Source organism: Ascaphus truei, chromosome 6 (assembly GCF_040206685.1).
Source record: "Ascaphus truei isolate aAscTru1 chromosome 6, aAscTru1.hap1, whole genome shotgun sequence".
In the NCBI taxonomy this organism is placed as follows: Eukaryota; Metazoa; Chordata; class Amphibia; order Anura; family Ascaphidae; genus Ascaphus; species Ascaphus truei.
In genome coordinates this window covers 72,278,951-72,303,806 of record NC_134488.1, presented here as the reverse complement: position 1 = coordinate 72,303,806, position 24,856 = coordinate 72,278,951, and the positions used below count along the sequence as shown (strand labels likewise).

Here is a 24,856-nt window from a genome sequence, read left to right as displayed (position 1 = left end):
GTTAGCAGTAGTGGCTATTGATGGAAGACCACTGATACCTGGGACCATCACTCTCGAGACTAATCCTTTGCTGGTTACGGTTGGGGCACGTCACAAAGAGTCACTACCATTCTACATCATTTGCTCTTCCTCAACTCCAGTGGTTCTAGAACTTCCCTGGTTGTGGCACCACAACCCTAAGATCGATTGGGTGACCAATCAAGTGACAGCCTGGGGACAACATTGCCATGGATCTTGTCTTCCGGTGTCTCACACCATCCCCGAGGTTCAGCTAACTAATGAGGCTTCATCATGCCTTCCAGTTTTTTTACCAGGAGTTTGCCAACGTATTTAACAAAAAATAGGCAGAGGAGTTACCGCCACAACGACCTTATGATTGTGCAGTCGATCTAAGAATACACCCAGTGATCCATGTCTCCCTCTTCAAGCTGTTCATCCAGAACACCTTCTCTCCTCCTACCCTCCCTCCTCCTAGACCGTTCTTGGTGGATGGCCAGAAGGAATTTGATTCCCGTAGATCCCGTAGCAGGCTACAGTACTTGGTCCATTGGAAGGGTTATGGACCTGAGGAGAATTCATGGATCAAATCCAGGGATGTCCATATCTCCAACCTGGTCTGGGTGTTTCATCGGAAATTCCCTGCCAAACCAGCTTAGATTGCCCGGAGGTCTCTCCTCAAGAGAGGGGGTAATGTAAGGATTCTGCTCCATCCGTGCCGGGTTTTCACTACGGTTCAGGTTTTTTGTCTCTCCTGCCCTTTCTGCTCACTGTGGCCATTTTGGGTATGGCAGTCTGCTTTATAAGGCTGCAGTTACTATAGGGAGTCGCCGAGCAAAGTTCTACCGTTTGCAGCTCCTGTTGGTCTTTGCACTTACGCCTTACCCTCTTGCCTGTTTTGATTTCCCTGTTGTTGACCCTGGACCGTGACCCCGACCTCCTCAGTCTCCTGGACTTTGCAACTCTACGCCAGCCCTGACCTCTTCTTCCATACCGACTACGCATACTCTTACAGAACTCTGTCCCTGGGCTCTTGTCGGTTTATTTGCATCCCTGCTTCAGCTCTGTGGGTCCGCTTCCTGATTTGAGACGAGCACCGTTGTCACATAACTGGGGAATTACAGACCTGTAAGCCTAACATCAATAGTGGGGAAGCTACTTGAAGGTTTAGTATGAGATAATATTTAGGCGTACCTAATGGATAATACAATTATTAGTAATTGTCAGCATGGATTTATAAAGGATAGGTCGTGCCAAACTAACCTTATTAGTTTCTTTGAGGAGGTATGTAGGAATTTAGACCAGGGTAATGCAGTGTGTGGTCTACTTAGATTTTGCAAAGGCTTTTGATACGATTCCACACGAGGTTAGTGTACAAAATAAAGCAAATTGGATTGTGTAAAAATATTTGCACCTGGATTGAAAACTGGTTGAAGAATAGACAACAGAGAGTTGTTGTAAATAGAACTTTTTCAGGTTTGGCTAAAGCTCTGAGTGGAGTACCTCAGGGATCAGTACTGGGACCCCTGCTTTTTAACTTGTTTATTAATGAATTTGAGATTGCTCTCTATGCCAAAGTCTCCATCTTTGCTGATGACACTAAATTGTGTAAGGTAGTAGAATCAGAGCAGGATATAATTTCTCTCCTGAAGCACTTGGAGAGACTGGAAACTTGGGTAGTTAAATGGCAGATGAGGTTTAATACAGATAAATGTAAGGTTATGCATTTGGGAAACAAGAATGAACAGGGAGACTTACAAATTAAATGGGGATACATGAGAAGATCCTTGATGGAGAAGGATTTAGGAGTGCTTGTAGACAGCACGCTTAGAAATAATGACCAAAGTCATGCAGTCACCCAGTCAGTCGCCCAGTCACCCAGTCAGTCGCCGAGTCAGTCAGTCGCCTAGTCGCCCAGTCAGTCAGTCGCCCAGTCAGTCGCCCAGTCAGTCGCCCAGTCAGTCGCCCAGTCAGTCGCCCTGTCAGTCGCCCAGTCAGTCAGTCACCCAGTCAGTCAGTCGCCCAGTCAGTCGCCCAGTCAGTCGCCCAGTCAGTCACTCAGTCACCCAGTCAGTCACTCAGTCACCCAGTCAGTCATCCAGTCAGTCACCCAGTCAGTCGTCCAGTCAGTCACCCAGTCACCCAGTCAGTCGCCCAGTCGCCCAGTCACCCAGTCAGTCGCCCAGTCACCCAGTCAGTCACCCAGTCAGTTGCCCAATCACCCAGTCAGTCGCCCAGTCAGTCGCCCAGTCAGTCGCCCAGTCAGTCGCCCAGTCACCCTGTCAGTCGCCCAGTCAGTCACCCAATCAGTCAGTCACCCAGTCAGTCAGTCACCCAGTCAGTCAGTCGCCCAGTCAGTCGCCCAGTCAGTCACTCAGTCACCCAGTCAGTCATCCAGTCAGTCACCCAGTCACCCAGTCAGTCGTCCAGTCAGTCACCCAGTCAGTCGCCCAGTCACCCAGTCACCCAGTCAGTCACCCAGTCAGTTGCCCAATCACCCAGTCAGTCGCCCAGTCAGTCGCTCAGTCAGTCGCCCAGTCAGTCGCCCAGTCAGTCACCCAGTCAGTCACCCAGTCAGTCAGTCGCCCAGTCAGTCACCCAGTCACCCAGTCAGTCGTCCAGTCAGTCACCCAGTCACCCAGTCAGTCGTCCAGTCAGTCACCCAGTCACCCAGTCAGTCGTCCAGTTAGTCACCCAGTCACCCAGTCAGTCGCCCAGTCACCCAGTCAGTCACCCAGTCAGTTGCCCAATCACCCAGTCAGTCGGCCAGTCAGTCGGCCAGTCAGTCACCCAGTCAGTCGCCCAGTCACCCAGTCAGTCGCCCAGTCAGTCGCCCAGTCAGTCACCCAGTGAGTCGCCCAGTTACCCAGTCAGTCGCCCAGTCAGTCGCCCAGTCCCCCAGTCAGTCACCCAGTCACCCAGTCAGTCACCCAGTCAGTCGCCCAGTCAGTCACCCAGTCAGTCACCCAGTCAGTTGCCCAGTCAGTCACCCAGTCGCCCAGTCACCCAGTCAGTCACCCAGTCATGAGATGCGCAGTGTAAATGCCCCTGTAATGAGATGCGCAGTGTAAATGCCCCGTAATGAGCTGCGCAGTGTAAATGCCCCTGTAATGAGCTGCGCAGTGCAAATGCCCGTAATGAGCTGCGCAGTGCAAATGCCCCTGTAATGAGCTGCGCAGTGCAAATGCCCCTGTAATGAGATGCGCAGTGCAAATGCCCCTGTAATGAGATGCGCAGTGCAAATGCCCCTGTAATGAGATGCGCAGTGTAAATGCCCCTGTAATGAGATGCGCAGTGTAAATGCCCCAACTTAAGGTTGGAGGAAAGGAGATTTCACCAGCAACAAAGGAAAGGGTTCTTTACAGTAAGGGCAGTTAAAATGTTGAATTCATTACCCATGGAGACTGTGATGGCAGATACAATAGATATGTTAAAAAAGGACATCTTTTTAGAAAGGAACGGTATACAGGGATATACCAAATAAGTAAACATGGGAAGGATGTTGATCCAGGGAGTAATCTGATTGCCAATATTTGGAGTCTGGCCACTTCTCCGTGGCATTTCTGTTGTTATGGCCCCAGAAAAGTAGTGGTGCAACCATTGTTTAACATAACCAAGAAATCATACAAAGTGAGATCAAAATAGGGTCATTTATCAATGTCTATTGGGTGCAAAACGTCGGCTAAATTAGAGCACAAACCGGCTCCAGATCTAAAAAGCAAAATCCCATTAAAAGCAATGAGATTTTTCCCTTCAGATATCTGATGCATTTTGTTTGCCCTGATTTTGTCCCAGCTTTGAAGCCAGAGATACTGTGATAAATAGGCTCCCCAGTCTATATTAGCATACTGTACATACAATTACATCTCCAAAATGAAACACATGGATGAGTGCTATATATACAGAGAATGAAAACGCATCACATGGAACGAAAATGTATCAAACAGCACTCCTCATAGAACAATCACGACAAGGCTGTGCTGCTGTCTGATGCATCAGAGCAAGTTTTGCTGCTATTGTTCGTGTGCTATTGGGGACTTTTTTCTCCACTCTAGAGAGATGTTAAAGGGAAGTGCTACGTGTGTTATCACACGTGGGAACGGGTCTGAAGGGGGTCATTCTCCCTCAAATCGTTGCCCCCCTTGTTTGCTGCATCTGTTTTGTTCTCTCTCTTTCCCTGGTCTCCCCCCTTTTGTCCCCCTTGTTTTCTCCAGCTGTTCAGTCACAGCCGCTGGGACACTTTCCTCTCTATGGACCTACCGGGTGCCTCCCACCTTTAGGATAGGATAAGTATCTCTACTTCTGTTGCACAATTTATAGAAAGGAACATTATCAGCAGCTTTTGTTCTTAGATTATTATCAGATTATCACTGTTTATTTAATTTCATGTATTGTTTGGTGTTCCTGTTTATCTCTGTTGCTCATGTCTGCATTGCAGTTTGACATCGTGTTTATACACATGTGGCACTGATCATATTTAAACTAGTAAAAATTCATTTGGACGGATTCTTGTCATACCTTTTTCCTCTGAGTGCTGGGAACATCCCCTGTCTTTGCACCTCATATAACCTCCCAATAGTTGTCTTGAAGGAATATTGATGAACAAATCAGGGTGCTATCATGTGAACCTAATTATTGCAGACAAACAAAACTGCAGGGCATGACGTGAGAATTTCACTTATTGGAGCACTCTACTGGAATCAACTTATAAGACTTAGCTTTTATTATTTACAGGTAAGAAATGTATCCACATACTTGAAATAATTATTCATAGAGTCGAGTGAATAAATAAAACTCCAGTGAAGAGAGCTGAAATGATCCCACACACTTCTTAGCCACACCACTATTATTATAATTGTTCAGACCCACAGAGTAAATCTTCAACCACAGGGGAACGCAGTGATTTGTGACTGAAAAAAATATATATTAAAAAAAACACAATATGGGCTAGAATATCTATCCAATGTGTGGTGCGTGTGTGAATGTCCAGCCGTATGCACTCACATTTCACAAATACTGTAGAACATCAGCGTTTCCAAATCAATGGCAAGGATAATCTCCAAATTCCTCTGTCCAGATGGACGTATCTCAGAGGAAATAAATAAAGAAAACGATGGTGCAGATCTTTTTAACTTTATGTAAGAAATTAAAAATCAATAAAAGCCGGCCTTGAAAAATGCACACTTACAATATATGTGCCTAGGCCTTTTCAAATATAAAACCACAATGTTTTCAATGAGGATGGGTTGGAGCAGGAACTCAGAAGTGCTCTCACGACTGCTAGCCCAGACGCCGATCTGATCGCCTGCAGTGTCTCCGTCACATCACTACTGCATTGGTCTGTTCACCTCTGCTCGCCGACTCCGAATGCCCGTGTCTCGTCCTCTCCATTCACTGAAAAAATGAATTTGCAGAATAAGACGGAATAGACCGCGGGACACCGCCGCAGGTAAGCAGTCGACAGCGGCCAAAATGCACACGCCCGTGGCGACCGGACGAGTGCATTTGTAGACCCTTATATACAGTGTTCGACAAACCTATACATTTGCTCGCCCCGGGCGAGTGGATTTAACCCCTGGGCGAGTAAATATTGGCCGAAGCAGCACACGTTTGGTACTAGGTGGTGAGTAGATTTTTTTGTGTGGCTAGTAGATTTTTTGGTGATTTGTCAACCACTGCTTATATATATATATATATATATACACATACATACATATACATATACATACGCACACTTCTGTATTAGCGCTGAGGTTGTGTACTCTTCCTATTAGGAGACCCCCTGCTTCAATACTGTGTTATTAAAATTAACAGTAAATCAGCTTTATTGCCTTAGCATCTAGCTGCTAGTTAAGCCAGTGTGCCAGGTTTATTGTGGGTAATTGGCCCAGGTGGGGTGGTTATGCCTACCAGGAAGGTTGCAGTAGGAGTTAACTGCTTCATTACCATAGTGGTGTTAACCACTATGGTAATGAAGGGCTTGACCCCTCCCGCTACCCACCCGAGAGGTTTAAACACCGACCCTGGGCCAAGTACCCCCATACATTCACCTACTCTACCCCCAATAAAAACATTCAAATACAACAACCCAACTACCCAACCCCTCTACCACCAACCCAGCCCCCAACACATACAGTACAGTAATGGGCAAAATTCCTATTATCCAGATCTGGGTAATAGTGCATTTGCCCATTAAAAATAAAAAATTACCCGGCCAGCATACAGTAAATTAAAGTTGTACTTACCCCTGCCAGAATGAAGGCCGTTCTTGTCTTCCTCTGCGTCCTCCGTGGGCAGCAACAATAAAATAAAAAAATGAACTACTGGCACTAGCGCCTCAATTACCTTAGCGGTTATTAACTGTTATGGTAATTAAGAAGTTAACCTCCCCTCCCCCGCTACCCACCCAGGAGGCCTAACCACCCTCCCCGGTGCAACTACAATGACCCCCCACCCCTTCTAACCATTGATTGTCACAGTGGTAAACCATGCCCCCGATATGGGCACGGATTGCTACAATGGCAATGAATGGCCAACCTAAACAAAAAACATAACTAAAAATACAATACATTACAATGAAATTAAAACAAACATTAGCCAAAAAATGCATTGCTTGTCACTGTGCTTATCTATACCCAGAAAGGGGCCCGGATATGCCCAACAACAAATTAGTTTCTGCCATTTAACCTTTTCAATACCTTAGTGGTTAGCCGCTAAGGTAATGAAACTGGTTATAATTTTATTTTTATTACATAGGACTGAATCCGGTGGTCTCCGGAGCTGAAATGAATATGCGGGTCAGCTCCGGAGACCCCTGGAGACCCCTGAATTTAGTCCTATTCAGTAGAAATAAAAGAAACTCCTTGATATGCAAATCGCAATTCTGATCTCTCCACCCTTTAGATTGCGAGAAAATAGTTTTTATAGTACGATATGCATATCGGAGTTTAGTAAATAGCAGTTGCTGACAAGCTTTTTCAACTACCGCACTACTTGTTATAGCCAGAGGGTTAAAGCCATTTTAGTGTGAGATTGCCCTTTTTTCGAAGCTTTGTGAATAGCTACACATGCAATATCGCTCTAAAAAGGCACTTAACGTGCATTAATGCCCTTATTGAAGTTTAGTGAATAGGCACCTATGGGTCAGGACTCTTTTTCTGTTGTTCTTGTTGATGTTCTTACTCTCAGGGGTCGTGTTATTCACCCAACATGTATATTAAATAGTCTATTTTGCAATTAATGACTTTCTATATTAAAATAATCTTCTGATTTTGATTTGAATTGAGTTTGATCATCTTTTGACGAGAAAGTGCAAGTCTTGCTGTGAGAGCATTCAAAGAAGCCCTTGGGTATCTTAAGCCAGTTTGAGTCCGTTCTTTGTTTATTACAAGTTTTCATTGCACTCGGTTAGTTACTTAGTTTACTCTTAAGATTTGGGGCTCTGCGGAAAATTATGCTAGGTTGATCTGGAATGACATTTTTTAGAACTGGATCATTTTTCAAAATGTGCCAATGACTAGTAATGATTTTTCTCATTTTTGGGGCTTCACTGTTGTACTGTAAAATGCCATACAGTAGAGGCAACGTTTATTCTAACATTTGCCGTAAACTAGCCGGGTTACATTCTGGGTATGTGCTGGGTATGTTCTGGGCTAGTTTGAGGCACGTTTAAGGCATTTCTGCATTGACTAACGACCCATAGGATTAACACAGCAGGGATCCCTGGCATTCCAATTCAGTTTGAATGGGACTGCCAGGGACCCCCGCTGTTAATCTGATAGGCCATTAATCAATGCAGAAATGCTGGGGCTAGTTTAAGGAAAGTTTAAGGCATGTATTCAGAATGTACCTGGGTGTTTCCTGGGTTTTTTGGGGAATTGCCACTGGTTTTTGTTCGAATAAGAGTTGCCTCTACTGTAAATGCCATTCTATAATATATATTAGGCTCTTTATTTTTTTTATCAACTACATTCAACAGTTTTTTCCTATATTATTCGTTCGTTTTAATTGATGCCCCATTCACTTTTTCGGTATCATAATTTCTTTCATAAAATCTTTCTTTCAGGTTTTTTGACTGTTCTATATATGTTTCGTTTTCTGTACAATTTATTTTTATTTTGCGTAATTTGTCAAATAACACATTTTGAATCCACTTAGGATATTGGCAGCTGGACTTCATGATATAGTTGTTGCCATCTACCATTTTGAAGTACATTTTAGTTTTAAGCTTCCCTTCTTCCACACACAACAGATCTAAAAAAATCGACTTCATTTTGACTAATTTTAGATGTGAACCTAAGGTTCAGTTCGTTCTCATCTAAAGATTTAAGAAATTCTGTCAGAGATTTCTCATCTTCCTTCCATAGTAAGAACAAGTCGTCAATAAACCCAAGCCATTGGACCACGTTCGCACATGGTAGAGAAACTGGGTTTAGCCCTGACGAAGCTCTGCCCTAGGAGCGAAATGCACGTCCGGCACGCCTGATGATGTCACACGCTGGACGTACAGGCTGATCTAGCAGAGGGGGGAGAGGGTAGAGGGTAGAACGTTTTAACCGTTACCAAGGTAGCTCAGATTTAGTAAAATGGTGGTGTTTTCACATGCAGTCAGCAGCTGAGCAGCTGGGCACATTATCTATCGAGTTATTTGGTTAATAGCTTTCCAGCCATATTCCGTTCACCCGTTTTAGTAGTTGTTAGGCAGGAATACTATTAACCACTGCTCCCAGGGCCGGTGCAAGAGTATTTGGCACCCTAGCCAAACCTTCAGCTTGTGCGCCAAGCCCCAGCCCCCCACACACTCAATTAAAAGAATTTTTTTAATCCGAACTAAAAAATGTAAATGTTTTACCTAATACATACATTCACACACTCCCCCCTCTCCCTGTCATTCTCTGTCTCCCTCCTCATTCTCTCACCCTCTCTCCCAGTCATTTTCTCCCCCTCTCTCTTTTCTCTCCCCTCTCTGAAATTCTCTGCACTCTCTTCTCTCTCATTTGTTCTCTCCCCCTCCTCTCTCTTTCTCTATCTCCCCCCTCTCCCTGTCATTCTCTCTCCCCCTGACTCACACACAAAACAGAACAAATACACCCTGGACTGCCACAGAAAACACACACACACACACACACACACACACACACACACACACACACGATAGAGACACACAGGATAGAGACACACCGCCTCACCTCATCTCTGCTCCATTCTTAGGCCTCGTTCAGGGTGCCTGCTTTGGGATATGGAGGGCGCGCGTCCGCGAAAGCGCGCGTTACTTTTCTAGGAGACGTCCGATCATCCCCTGCCGACAGCCCCAGCGTTCTGTCGTTCAGTGGGCGTGTCTTTGACGTCACATGCTAATCCTCCCGGTCACAGACAGAGAGCAGGGATCAGTGTTGCAGTCTTGAAATCATTCTGAAGAATGATTTCATTGGCTGCCTGGGTCCCTGTGACGCTGCTGCAGTTCCAAAAAACGAAATTTTCGTTTACTGAAACTGTCGTCAGCATCAACTCCTGGCTTCGGAGGCAGGGCAGTTTCTACCCTGACAACAAGTATTCAAATTGAATACTTTGTTTCTCACTGCAGCATGCACGTCAGAACGCCCTCCCTCCGAAGCCAGCACCCTGAACGAGGCCTTAGCCCTTTCCCCGAGGCGCTTTTCACATCCTCTTAATTGGCTGCATTACACAGCAGCAGCTCATCAGGATGAAGGAAACTGCCCAGCCCCCTAGCAACGGCCCTGCTCTGAGAGATTGGGGAAATCCTCTCACTAAGCAAACAAGGCGCTGCCGCGGCCCCTGAATTCTGACACCCTAGGCGGCCGCCTAGTTGGCCAAATGGTTGAACCGGTCCTGACTGCTCCTCAACAAGGTTGATCACGGACAGTAGTTTCTTATACTAATTGGCTATTAGATACTTACTAAGATTGAGACTATATGAAGAGTCCACTGTCGAAAAGCCGCTCATTTCTAGCTGGTTGCTGGATACAAGTACCAGGACAAATTGCCGAGGGATTTACCCTGTGGGTCTGAACAATTATAATAATCCTGGGACCACAAGTGTGTGGGACCATTTCAGCGCTCTCCACTTGACTTATTTATTCACTCGGCTCTATGAACAATTATCTCAAGTATGTGGATATTTTTTTTTCCCACCTGAAAATAATAAAAGCTAGGTCTTATAAGTGGAATCCAGGGGAGTGCTCCAATACGTGAGCGTCTCACTCCAGGGCCTGTTGCTCTTTATGCCCAAAAGTTTTCCATGTATTTACATTAATGAGTTCAGAGATTTTCTTCAGCAGATCCCATGAGAGCTGGAAATATCAACGCTGCTGCATTCTTCCCTTATCTCTCCCTTGGTTCTTACTGTTTTTCTTCGCCTTTCTCTTGCTTATTTCTATGCTGACTCTCACTTCAATCGGTTTGTCTGTTTTTACTGGCTATCTTCTTGCTACTTCACTCTCTCTCTCCTGTTCTAAAACAGATTTTCACCCAAAAAGTGGCACGAGTCCAAGTTAGCAGGGAACGTTGATGTTTTATTTTGCAACTTCTCAATGCATTATGGGAATGGTAACCTTTTATGTGCTATTGAGGAAGGAGGAGCAGACCCTATTCAACTGGCAAACCCTACACTAACTCCCTCTCTCTGTCTCCTGTCAATGTCTCATTTCAATGAGTGTTTGGGAGGTTTCATGGCTTCTCTCTGGGAATGGAGTTTTTCACAGGCAGGAAAGATCTGGCACTACCCGTAGGAGTCTTTCAGCTGTTACTGGGAGACCAGGCTTCACTTGCAGAGAGCAGCTTTCCAGTGCTCTGCCAAGTGAAAAGGGGAACGCAGCCTGAGGGTTTGAGGCAAGTGGAGGGTGAAATGGGATAGGGGGCAATTTGTCGAACTCTCCCAGCTGATAAACTGTATCAATAATAATTATAATAATTAAAAAAAAAAACCACAGGATTTCTAAAAACAAATTCTGCTGCATTCAATGTTTATTTGAATTTCGAATCCTGCGCTGCTTTCTCTTGCAAATTAATCTGCTTTTTATAGCAAGCCAAAATGTTAGAGACCACTTCTTGCTCATGGATTTGTAAGATTAAAAAGAAGCACATTAAGAACACATCCACATCTCCGTACCCAGAATCCTTTGTGTCTGTGATCATTTGAGCTGGGAGCATTCAGCTTGATGAAACAAGTCATGGCAGGTTTCATATAACATATAAATGAGACTTGAAGTTTCCTTGCTCTGTACAGTAGATTACTTTTTTTACCTAGTATACCTTTATTGCACCTCATTGTGTGGACATTTGCCAATATTTTGCAGGAAAAAACACTTTATGGCCTATATGCCCTCCCCCCACCAACATCTTTACTTAAATATTGAACATATTTTTTTGACTCAGGTTGGCAAATCAGCATCTGTGACACACATTTACCGCACACAACAACATGAAATCAGGCTGTGGGGTGTTTGAAGTCATTGACAAAAAATGAATAATGAAAAAATGAATCATTCTGTGCTTTCCCTTTTTGGGGGTGGGGGGGGGGGGCAGTGGGGGGCGGGATTACATCTTTAATATCTTTTCTAGCAGAGGAGCATGTTACACATGGCATAACCGACACATCTGAAAGTGAAGAAATTAATCTCAATGTATAAGTGCTTCTGGCTCCTGAAAGAGGGATCAACATACATGCTAATGGTTTGCAAATCCCTTTTCGAAGTGCTATATGTTGCTGCTTTCTTCAGCAGCACTAATGTTAATGATAAAAAGGGGGGGAGGGAGGGGGCATTTAATTGTGTTTTGATTTTTCTGTGTTTCTCAAAAATAGTTTTAGGAGGATTTGGACCTTTGGCTGCACTCCACTGCAGAAAGACAGAGGGGGGCTGCTAATCCTTTTAGATTTTACAGTTACTGCACCGATGCTTTGTACTTGGCTGTAAAAAAAAAAAAGGGGGCTGAGTTTAAGGGACTGCCTCCCGCAGCTGTATCTTGTAAAGGCTTCAAGAAAATGAGTTCCATAACATAACCAGAACAGAGAAGGGGTGGAGGGAGAGGAGGGGGTTTTAGAGTTTACAGTTGTTCGTGGGACTGTGTGCAACTCACACGGAGAGGTTGGATCAGGCAGAGCTGCGGGAGTAGGATAGGCCAGAGCGATTGCTGAAAGTCATTAGGGGGGAGAGAAGAGTGAAGCCATTTCTGTGTGCAGATGCTGAGTTGGGAATTAAAGTCACCGAGAAGGGGATGCCAGATTTCCATTGAGCAATACACAAACAAGAGGGAAGGAAGAGACCGTGAAGAAAAACACAGGTGGCTTTGGACAACAAGAAAAGTAAAGTGCAGAGATGGAGATAATAATGCGCAAACTTCTCCTCTTCCAGCTGGCTCTCCTGCACAGTAAGATATATGTGCTTCTTTGTCCCGTCTTTCCCCAGAGCGTTAGGACTATGGATTCTATAGGTGATTTGGAGGATTTCATGCTAAAGCAGTGTGATGTTTTTAGCTGGTACACATTGGAAGCCCAGGTCCTGTGGGCAGCAAAGGGTGACAGCGGCTGTTCAGCACTGCAATGTAACAGATCTGTGAGGTAGAAAACGAGGGGAGGGCTTTTTAGTTAACCCCATTGCGAAGTGATGTGCTGCCTAACCCTCTTGCACTGTGGGGGCTTAAGTCTTCCAGCTGCAAAAAAATAAGCATTTGATTTTGTCAAGAAAGTTTTTTGGGAGCAGTATTGCACCAGTTTTGCAGCATGGATAACATTGACCATAGCAGTCAACGACCAGTTGATAAATAACCACAGTACTTACTGTAGGTGTTGCTTTAGCTACTCTAGAGAGCTGTGGGCATGTTATTGTTGGATCAGCTAGTTAAAGGATAAAGTAGCGCTAACAAATAAATATATAATAGTGAATAACCCAAATTGTCACAATAAATCAGTGAAGGGCGGTGCCAAAAAATATATAAGACTGACTACCTATGTCAGATAGACACTGTGCAAAACAAGAGAGAATATATTCGGCGCCTAAATAAAAAGTCCTTGTTTATTGGGATCAATATCACACAAGTGCAATATACAACTGTTAGATGTTTGGTTGAAGACAAATGTAATGGTTGCTCCAGTCGAATTTCAATGGAGATGGATTCCCAGTGCATGAAATAAAAGAAAAATAACATGTAGCGTAATAATGTTTGATATTAGAATCAGCACAAGATATGGTGCTAGAAGATAGCCTCAGAGGAAATAGGTACAAATAAAAACAGGTGAGTGAGAAAAGGGAAAGTACATTTATTTAAAAAAAGTTATATAAAAAACACAAATGTTGTAACAATACAAAGTTGCCACAATTGTATTGATAGTGATAACTTCCAATGGCAATCCTTTGCAATGAATGGATGCACTTACTAGACATAGGTAGGATATGCGCGGTGGATAAATCAGAGAGTATCCCCTCATGTATGGCACGATAGCCCGATAGACTCTGTGGTGGGACGCGTCACACCTCAGAGTCGCGCACATCCTAACTACGTAGGGGATAGCCCTTAGCTTCTGTTGGTTGACTTAAAGCAGAAGTTTCCCTGTCCCTCGCCCCCTTTTGGAATGTACCGATTACATTCCAGCTTCCTATTGGCCGACGTGATGTGAGATTTAATCCGCCATTTTGTTTTCCCTGGAGGAGACCAGAACATACTACTTTTACTAGTATTTTGGAAACCAGAGGACCCCCCTGGAGCTGAAAATACAGCATTTTAGTGCAGAGAGCATTTGGTTTCCACCTGGTAAAACAAAGCAATCAGACAGGGGGGGCAGCTGCTTTACGTGGCCACAATTTTTCCTTCAACATGTACTTCTAGATTCAGCAGATGGTCCTCACTGAGATGTGAGCTGCTCTTTTACTATAAATACTATCTTAGCCATGAAATCTAAGGCGTGTAATATAGTGCGAGCGTGTGCGCTACGGTGGGCGTCAATTATAATTGACTGTATCCAGGTCTGGCGTTTTATACTTCAGCCGCGCGCACGGCAGTGAGCGGTGGCGCGGCAGATCACAGCAAATACATGAAAATTTATATTTTTGCCCTGCTGCCGCGCCACGTGACGCTGCCAAGCCAATCACAGCGCGGCTAACGCTGTGACGTCTATAGCCATGCCCCTAGCCGTACGCACCACCGCTTACAATTAATAAACAAAATCTGCACGCCACGTGCAAGCACAACGCCGGGCACGCGCCCGCACACGCACCAGCGCATTCTATATAACAAACCTTAGGTTCTACACATTCTAAAACAGGAGTGTCCAACTCCAGTCCTCAAGGGCCACCAACAGGTCAGGTTTTAAGCATATCCCTGCTGCAGCACAGATGTGCTGTTCTAAACAAAGACAATTCAATGCACTCAGGACTATTTTTGAAAATAACCGCGTTCCAGCACCTATTATTTTTAATTTTTTGCACTCCTGCACCTTTTTAGGCATCAATAAGAAACTACATATAATCATTATCATATTAATAGATGAGCAAAATGTTTTCGTTAGTTTGCAAATCTGGTGACGTTTGCCCCTTTTTTTCACGAAAATCTAAAATTGTCAAGCTTTGCTGAATAATCTGGTGTTGGAATACTAGTTGGGAGTAAATAAATGCTTTCCTTGCCAGATTTCATTATTTAAAGCTGAATTATTTACTGTAGTCTAGATATAAATACATTTTTCACTGCTTCCCCTTGTGACACCTTTTTACTAGAGATGGGAGAATTATTCGCAGACATTTGACGTCACAGTGAATATGATGTTGATTCGCTTGTGCCCATCCGCAAAAAAAAATTCACAGCTTAATTTTCAATCAGGCACATTTGCCTCTCTTTAAAAATAAATAAATAAACATTTGAGAGGTGCGAATTTTTTCATTAGGGACCATTTATGTGGACATTCGCTATGGAAATCAAATAAAACGAATCGAATATTCGTTTTAACATTTGCCGACCAGTTGTTATGACAAAAAAGGGAGGGGGGACGAATATTACGACAGGTTTAGGTACATCCGCCCTCAATTTTTCCGTACCAAATTCTACGTCCACTAGTCAACCGCAAATCGAATTCTGTCAAAAAAACACAGCAAAGAATTCATGGATCGAATTTCGACACATTCGTCCATCTCCACTTTTTTATCAATCAGTAACAGACGGAGGCAAATGTGCTCTGTGTTTCATGCATATCCTGAGAAGGTTCACTAACGTTTAGGGGTCGCAGCCGCCTCGTCTGACAAGCCCACCATGGTGCCACATTGCTGTGCACTAAGACAGGGGTGGCCAATTCAAGTCCTCAAAGGCCACCAACAGGTCAGGTTTTCAGGATATCCCTGCTTCAGCACAGGTGGCTCAATCAGTGTCTCAGTTGAAGATTGAGCCACTGATTGACCCACCTGTGCTGAAGCAGGGATATCCTGAATACCTGGCCTGTTGGTGGCTCTTGAGGACTGGCGTTAGTCGCCACTGCACTAAGATGAACACTTTCCTTACATTCAGCATAGGTGGAATAAAGAAATCTTGTGAACCCATTTATAATGATGTAATTACTGGTTAATATCGGACGAGCCATACTACTTTTAAAAACTAACCTTATCAATACTTAAGTAATAATCCCCGAAGAACAGGGCATTACTGGCCAATAATGCCCTGGCTGGAAGAGTTGAAGGCCCGAGGCGAAGCCGAGGGACTTTAACCCAGCCAGGGCATTATTGGCCAATAATGCCCTGTTCTTCGGGGATTATTACTATTATAGGCTAAATGTAGGCTTATTTAATAAATAATAGACACTTTTGTATAATTAAATAGATTTTTTTATTAAAATAAAATGGTAAATACATGAAACCACCTCTATATATGCTTACACTGCAGATATCTATATCCACACACTGCCGCCCCCTCTGTGTACACACACACACACACACACACACACACACACACACACACACACACACACACACACACACACACACACACACACACACACACACACACACACACCCTCTACAAACAGCAGCTCTACACACACAAGCACACACCACACACACACACACAACACAGCACCTCCTCTACACTCACAACACAGCACCTCTACACACACACACACACACACACACACACACACACACACACACACACACACACACACACACACACACACACACACACACACACACACACACACACACACACACACACCAGCTCTACACACACAAACTCTGCTGCTACACACACATGCTACACCCATAAACACTGCTGCTGACACACACACACACACACACACACGAGATCTATACAGGTACACACACACATCAGCTCTACACACACACAAACTGCTGCTACACATACAACAGCACAACACACACACACTGCAGCCACAATCAAAAATGCAGCCACTTACTAAACTTTGCACTCTCCCCCGCCCATCTCTACACACAACACAACACAGCACCTCTGCACACACAACATACACACACACAACACTGCACCTCTATACACAACACAGCACCTCTACACACACACACAACATACACACACACACAACATACACACACACCACAGCACCTCTACACACAACACAGCACCTCTACACACACACACACACACACACACACACACACACACACACACACACACACAAACTGCTGCTACACCCATAAACGCTGCTGACACTGACACACACACACTGGAGCTCTATACACACACACAGCACCAGTACACAGATATACAACAGCACAGCACACACACACTGCTACTGACACACACACACAAACTGCAGCCACAAAGAAACTGCAGACAGCCACTTACTTATTTGCAGACTCTCTCTCCCCCCTCCCCCCCCAATTCAACTGAATCTGCTCAGAAATTCTCAGTCAGCTCGGGAGGGGGAGGAGTCAACCTGTGGCTGATACTTCCTGACCAATCCCCTGCCCTGTCTCAGAGCTGTTACTTCATTCTAACCAATCCCCTGCCCTGTCTCAGCTGTTCTGAAAGCTGATTGGCTGGAAATAAACACATTGAAATCTGCACTTTGCAAGCTGCTAAAATTCTGGGCATTACTGATTGGATAATGCCCGGAATTTTAACCAATCGGAGAGCAGGGTTTTCAATAATGCCCGGAATTTTACTGCTTTAGCCTATAATATTATTTATTTGGAAAAACTGGCCTGTGTGGTCATAAAAGGTTGAAGTGCAGCGTCATTAATGTCTTATTGTTATTGCGGATTTAAAAAAGCTATTCCTTACAAACATGAGTACAAATAATGTTCGCTTAGTCTGGGTCACACATTAGCTGCTTCCCCGCACTGGAGAAGATTTTAGTCTCATTCATGTGACGGGAACTGATCTCATTCCTCCAGCGAGAAGCAACTTCACAACATATTCAATAGGGGCCATAGTTTCAAGGATGATGACGAGATTTCACAGGTTAAAACTGAGAGTTCTAGGAAATTAAGGACCCCAGTTAATATGCTAGAAGGTAATTCCCATGGCTATGGAGAAGCTCACCTACATTCAAACGGAATTGGGACTAAACTCCTCCAACAAAGGGAAGTGGCTTTTACAGCATGCTGAATACAGGTTTAAGAGAGGAGGTTGCTGTTCAGTGTGTGCAGACCTCTACATCAATATATCCCATAAAACCAGCTTTGTATCAGGGCTAGCAGAGGCTTGTTTGTGCCAACATAACACATTTTTAAATAATTTGTCAGGTAAGTGTTCTCTTTCTCACATATAAGTGCTGAGCATGTGATGCTATCACAGCCTGGGGAGGGGAGGGAGAATGTAAATCCTGTTTGCTTTTTAACTACATTAGCACACTGTTTCGCCCTTCTTGCTATAAAGCGGGTATTGCTGCAGTAACTGCTAATAACCACACCATAACAAAATGCAAACGGTAGTTTTTTACTCGTTGTTAGAAAACAACAACCGTTATCTGAGCTTTCATGTATACATTGTATTTTGAGATACTGATACGGCAGTACAGGGCACTACGACCCAATGCAACAGAGAGGTGTGCACACGAACACACTGCATGATTTACAAGTGAATGCATGTTAACTAACTGCGTCATTAGGAAACTATTTAAAACACATTTTCTGCACAATGTGGACGTGTTATTGCTGCGCTGCATCATTCAGACCCCCTCTCACCTATGTATTACACTGATAATGTTCGCACCTTGAAGAAATTCCCATTGCATTAATGTGGCTTGCATCATACTTAGGGAAGATGTGAATTACCAGCATGGACTTGAATATTTGACCCACACCTGGCGATAAATCTGTGCCTCAAACACCAGCATCAAATGTCAAAAAACAAGCAACTTACTTACATGTAGCCAAGTCCATACTGACCTCACTCAATCCAAGTGTATTACACAGCTCCTTACAACCAATAGGGAGAGTTTATGCTCCAAATTATTGGTACAGATTTAGATGCTTGGCTATCGCCATCTAAGAAATCTCTGAGTATCTATAAATATCAAATGGGGATTTACGAGCTCATTATGAAAAATGTAAGAAATGAGACAATAAGCTTGTGGTGGCCAAAAAAAAGGGGTAAAGACCATTGACGATGCAAAGTAGAGAAGAGAATCCACATATGTATCTGCATGTCTTCCATAGGTCCCCAAACCGGCTCCATCCCCAAATTGTCACATGTCACAGTGGGTTAACTGTGATTATGGATCATTACACAATGAGGTGAATTAAGCAGCTTTGGGGAACCGTTTTTAGACATACACTCGTAGGTTCTCTATTGTAATATATAAAGGCATACCAACCTAGACAACTGAATTACAGGTGACTTTAGTAAATCCAGCAGTATGTAAATCAGCTACTTCATGCTGGTTGGAAACGTCGCCCCAGATATGTTTCTAACATATATATTTATAATGACTGTAATAACTAATAAGCATATCATTCATCTTCTTTCACTCCCAAACTGTCACTAATACGTTTGAGTTTCTATGCTTTAGCCAGTGGAAACAGGAGATAAACTAGACAGAGGGGTGACCACCCTCCAAAATAAAATTCTTAGCGGGGGAATTAAGTGAGAGAAGAGATTGGGGGGGATTGAGAGAGAGAGGAGGAGGGGAGGAATTGAGTGAGAGGAGGAGAGGGGTGAAATTGAGTGAGAGAGGAGATAGGGGGGATTGAGTGAGAGGAGGAGAAGGGGGGATTGAGTGAGAAGAGGAGGGTGGGGAGGAATTGAGTGAGAGGCGATGGGGGATTGAGTGAGAAGAGGAGGGTGGGGAGGAATTGAGTGAGGAGGTGGGGGGGGGATTGGGTGAGAAGAGGAGGGTGGGGAGGAATTGAGTGAGGAGATGGGGGATTGAGTGAGAGGAAGAGGGGGGAAATTGAGTCAGATAGGAGATGGGGGGGAGGGAGGAATTGAGTGAGAGAGGAGGAAGGGGCTATAGGATAGTGGCCTGACCAAAAACTGGTGCCCATTTATTGGCACACCCGAAAAGCAGGTTGGCCACCCATGGACTAGACAGTCGATTTGTGTGATCAGGAGATTCCACTCTGTTTTAAAAGCAGCAGATCCTTTTCAAACAGATTCTGTTTCTCATAGAAGTGGAGAAAAAAGTGTAAAAAAATGAATAATTATGTCGAACAGTTTTGGGTTTTTTTGCACGGTCCTATCACACGTTGACCACTAGGAATGACAGTTTTTTGGCTGAATGATACAGTTTGCAGCCCTTCATTCCTACCTCATGTAGTAATTCTGACCATTATCATTTGCTCTGCATGAAGAATAATGGCAGTGTGTGATATTTCTTGTCCGTGGGTAGAGCCTGGCAAAGTGGGAAGTATTTGAATATATGAATGAATATTAGAAACCAAAAAGGGATGTCTGAGAGAGTGCGGGAGAGACATAAGGGAGCGAAGGAGAAAACGGCTGAAAGAAAGGGACAACGTACAAAAACTAGTATGATATTAAGAGAGTTTCATAATGTGCAGAAGAAAATTGGTTTAATGATGGAGATGGGAGAGAAAAAGACAGTGTGGGGACCGAAAGAAGATAAAAGTGACAGCATGAAACACCATTACAATTGAGCAAATAACAATATAGCGGAAAGGAAAATGAGAGAGGTGCGGAGACCAGAAGAAAATGAGAGAGGTGCGGAGACCAGAAGAAAATGAGAGAGGTGCGGAGACCAGAAGAAAATGTGAGAGGTGCGGAGACCAGAAGAAAATGAGAGAAGTGCGGAGACCAGAAGAAAATGAGAGAGGTGCGGAGACCAGAAGAAAATGAGAGAGGTGCGGAGACCAGAAGAAAATGAGAGAGGTGCGGAGACCAGAAGAAAATGAGAGAGGTGCGGAGACCAGAAGAAAATGAGAGAGGTGCGGAGACCAGAAGAAAATGAGAGAGGTGCGGAGACCAGAAGAAAATGAGAGAGGTGCGGAGACCAGAAGAAAATGAGAGAAGTGCGGAGACCAGAAGAAAAAGAGAGAGGTGCGGAGACCAGAAGAAAAAGAGAGAGGTGCGGAGACCAGAAGAAAATGAGAGAGGTGCGGAGACCAGAAGAAAAAGAGAGAGGTGCGGAGACCAGAAGAAAATGAGAGAGGTGCGGAGACCAGAAGAAAATGAGAGAGGTGCGGAGACCAGAAGAAAATGAGAGAGGTGCGGAGACCAGAAGAAAAAGAGAGAGGTGCGGAGACCAGAAGAAAATGAGAGAGGTGCGGAGAGAGAAACAGAGAGTGAAACAGACTCAAGAATTTCAGAAGGCTCAGTTCCCAGGAGACCAACATATAAGTAATAATATCCCAATGTCTTATACAGTTCACTCATAATGTAAAAAAAAGAAGACCCCCATTATTATAGAAGAGAGACCTTTATATGACAGAACGCTTAGTGAAGAAACCGGGGTTTTGAAAGCTCTGTACACTACAATTCCATCTACAGATTTAGCAAGACTGTCTTTGGTGCCGCAGCCATGCACAGTCTTGTGAACACGGCACCAAAGGATTAATGCTATGGGGGGGGGGAGTCCCATTCAGAAGCATGGACCCCCCTGCAGCTTCATCACGGCAGAGACTGTCCCGGGTGCCGCAGACACTGGGGACAGCAAGTCTGGCTACATCTGTATACAGAAATATTTGTCCGCTGAAAGGTATCACAACCCGCAACAAATCTGCCTTTCTCCAGAACCAATACGTCTACTGGAACTTTGAAGTAAGTCTTCAAAACAATGTATAGAGTTACATTACAATACTCTTGTGACCCTTTAACTTGCAAATGTTTGTTTTATTCGCCCCCTTTTGGGAAAACTCGCTGAAGACCGCTGTTATAGACACTGATGGCTTGTCAGATTACTTTAACATGCACTGTCTTGTTAAATGAGTCATAACCTATGCTGCAATTACTGGAAAAAACCTAGTACCAGTACCTCAGATTCCCTCATTGTAAAATTCTGTGATAAATAAATAGATTAAATTGGGAGCAGATGACCGCAGAAAACTGGAGCTTGTCGTGCGAATAAACTCGGTTTTCAGACCAGCTTTTGGTTTCGCAATAACCCTTAAAAATTCCTTTCACCCTTTCTTTCTTACAGTCACTTTTTTGTTGTTACTGAAGCACGGGAGTCTCTAGTTGGGCTCTTCCGGTTTCCTTTTTATTAGCAGTGGTGCACAGTTCGCGTTTTCATTTGTTTGTAATGAGAAAGTAAATAGTACGTAGTTACATTTCTGCTCACTGAGAAGCATAGGGGCCTATTCACGTAGCTTCAATGTTATCACTGCAACAACGAACATATTTGTATGTTCCTACCGCACGGTATAGACAATATAAGAGAAATGCTGCACACCTCAAAAAGAAAAATAATGATACAGTTACCGGTGCTCCAGTGTTTGCACGAAAGCCTGCAATCAGTCCTGAACAGATGAACAAAGGAACATAGGGCACAACGGGTTTAGCAAATCAAACTCATTTATTGAGCCAACAAATGAGTTGGATTTGCTAAACCCGTTGTGCTCTATGTTCCTTTGTTCACCTATCGCACGGTATGACATCTGTGATACAATGGTATTCAGTAAGATATATCGCTTGTTAAATACCGTTTGGTACAAAAATAACATACAACATGAGTTTGAATTTGCTTTTCAGGGGATTTGCCTGTGCGATTTCCCTACATCAGTCTGGAAGAGCTGTGCAGAGAGAAGCTGCACCTCCCTGCACACCTCTCACAGGCGATCAGGCTGTTTTTATTTGAATTTTAATAACATAGGATTGAAGAAGGGAGTCTCCGGAGCTGAACCGCATTAATTTCAGGTCTGGTGACCCCCCTGCTTGCCAAGGTACAGACCTCTGTATCGGGTGCCGGTATCTCCTGCAAGTTTAAATGTCCTGTGTGACGGCCCACGTGACTGGTACATTTAAACTTGCAGGAGATACCGGTACCTCATATTGGGGCCTGTACCTCGGGAAGGAGGGGGTCCCCAAACATGAAATTAATGTGCTTCACCTCTGAAGACCCTCTGCTTCAATACTGTATCGTTAAAATTCAAATAAAAACAGAGCTGCATTACCTTAGTGCAGTGTTTCCCAACCGGGGTGCCATGGCACCCTGGGGTTCCCTGAGAGGGTCAAAAGGGTTCTGTGGGATTTTCCTGATCTACCAGAGCACTGTGGTTAGGGGTGCCAGGGAGAAAAAAGGTTGAAACCCACTGCCTTAGTGGCTAACCGCTAAAGTAATGAAGGGGTTACCAATCCATGGAGGCCTAAACACCCACCCTGGGGCAACTACAAGCTTCACCCACCCCCTCTACCACCAGCAAACCAAGTGCTGCTATTTAACCCCTTCATTACCTTAGCAGTTAGCCACTAAAGTAATGAAGCAGGGCTTTATTTTTATTTTTATTACATAGGATCGAAGCAGGGGGTCTCCGGAGCTGGTATTAATGCGGGTCAGCTCTGAAGACCCCCGGCTTCAATCCTATTCAGTAAAAATAAATGAAACTCCTTCTTATGCACATCGCGAATCCGATCTCGCCACCCTTTAGGTGTCGGAAACAAAAATAAGCATGTTTAAGCCGCGACGTGCATATCGCAGCTACCTGAAAAGCAGTTAGTGGCAAAAAATTTGCGTTTCCGTATTTTTGGAGCTATCGCACGGCTTATCAGAGCCAGAGTGCTAATGCTCATTAAAAAGCAGTTTCCAAGTGATTTTCACATGTTATCAAAGCATTCTGAATAGCTGCACATGCAATATCGCTTGGAAAGTGCACTTAGCAAAGGTTAAGTCACTTATCAAAGTGTTCTGAATAGGCCCCATAGACTTTTAACAGGGTCATAGTCTGGGATGTGTATGCCTGCACATATCCCGGCTATAAACTGGCTGAGACTGAAAAGCAGGGTTCTCCAACTGGCGGCCAAATGTGACCCACAAAAGGCCTTGACTTGGCTCTTAGGCCTGGGACCCGCTGCGCTCGTTGGCGCGGGCGGCAATGTAGCGAGTTCCCCACCAGCAGGGGAATCCTCGCGAGCCGGTCCCGGTCCCCCCTGGCGGCACAGCTGACTACACGCTGTGGCGCGTCAGCCGCTAGGAGACACAACAGAATGGTGTTTCCTAGCGTTGACGCGTCACGTGGTGTGGCTGTGAGCCAATGGGGAGGGGAGGCTGCGGGAGGCTGCGGGAGGAGGGGAGGCTGCGGGAGGAGGAGAGGCTTCGGGGAGCGGGGAGGAGTGTGGAGTGAAAGTAGCGTGAGTGCCTGTCTGTGTGTGTGTCTGAGTGCGTGAGTGCCTGCCTGTGTGTGTGTATGTGTGTGTGTGTGTCTGTGTGTGTGTATGTGTGTGCCTGTCTGTGTGCGTGCCTGTCTCTGTCTGTGTGTGTGTGTATGAGTGCGTGCGTGCCTGTCTCTGTCTGTGTGTGTGTGTGTGTGTATGAGTGCGTGCGTGCCTGTCTCTGTCTGTGTGTGTGTGTATGAGTGCCTGCGTGTGTGTGTTTTTTTTACTTACCTGCAGCCCGTGGCAGCCCGTGGAGGGAGGGGGGGGAAGAGTAGCGGGTCCCTCCGCTCAAGCCACGCCCCCCCCTCCCTGTCAATCCTCCCACTCCCGCCCACCTCCCGCTCCGGCCCCTCACGTCATGGCCGCGCCCCCTCACGTCATGGCCGCGCCCCCCCGACCCGTTTGGCCACGCCCCCCCCGCTCCGAGAAAAGTATCCTGTAGACCGCAGATCGCGGTACAGCGAGTTGCACGTGCCGCCGGCAAGCAAGCCAGCCGTGCGGACGCGTGCAACGGGACCTTAGCCTTAGGCTCACAGCTCCTGCTAATTTCATGCTAGTTGCTTATACAGCTAAGTGCAGTTTTTTCCCACTCAAACTCACTTGTAAGGGAGGCAGAGCTGAGGATCACCCCTCCAGTAGCTCCATCTAGACCAGGGTGGCCAACACAGGTCCTCAAGAGCCACCAACAGATCAGATTTTAATGATATACCTGCTTCAGCACTGGTGGCTCAATCATTGACTTAGCCACTGATTGAGCCACCTGTGCTGAAGCAGGGATATCCTTAAACCCTAACCTGGTGGTGACTCTTGAAGACTGGAGTTGGCCACTCCTGATCTAGACGGTTAAGGGCAGAAGAAAATAAAGCATCAATACACTTTTGAGACATCAGATTTAGCTTTACAAATGCTAGTGTAACGATATCGATTTTAAATCTTTATTTAATAAACCCTTTTTATGCACTGTGGAGGCTGCTTTGTGCTCTTTTTCTCAGATCATGTCAATAGACGTGGTGAGCAGCTCTTTGACCAAAGTGTAAAGCTCCCATAAATAATAGGAAGCACAATTAGGATACAGGGCCAATACTTACTTACCAGTGCTAAGCCATAAGATGGATTCCAC

At 44.9% G+C, this 24,856-nt stretch overlaps 1 protein-coding gene across 1 annotated transcript in view; it reads left to right on the top strand.

The window, feature by feature from the left end:
* The first annotated feature begins 12,004 nt into the window (after positions 1 to 12,004).
* MXRA8 (matrix remodeling associated 8) overlaps positions 12,005 to 24,856 on the top strand; it is a 28,321-nt gene continuing 15,469 nt past the window's right edge. Inside the window, exon 1 of the mRNA XM_075604786.1 lies at positions 12,005 to 12,384. Coding sequence (XP_075460901.1) covers positions 12,333 to 12,384 — 52 coding nt within the window. The 5' untranslated portion in view covers positions 12,005 to 12,332. The remainder of the gene's footprint in view (positions 12,385 to 24,856) is intronic.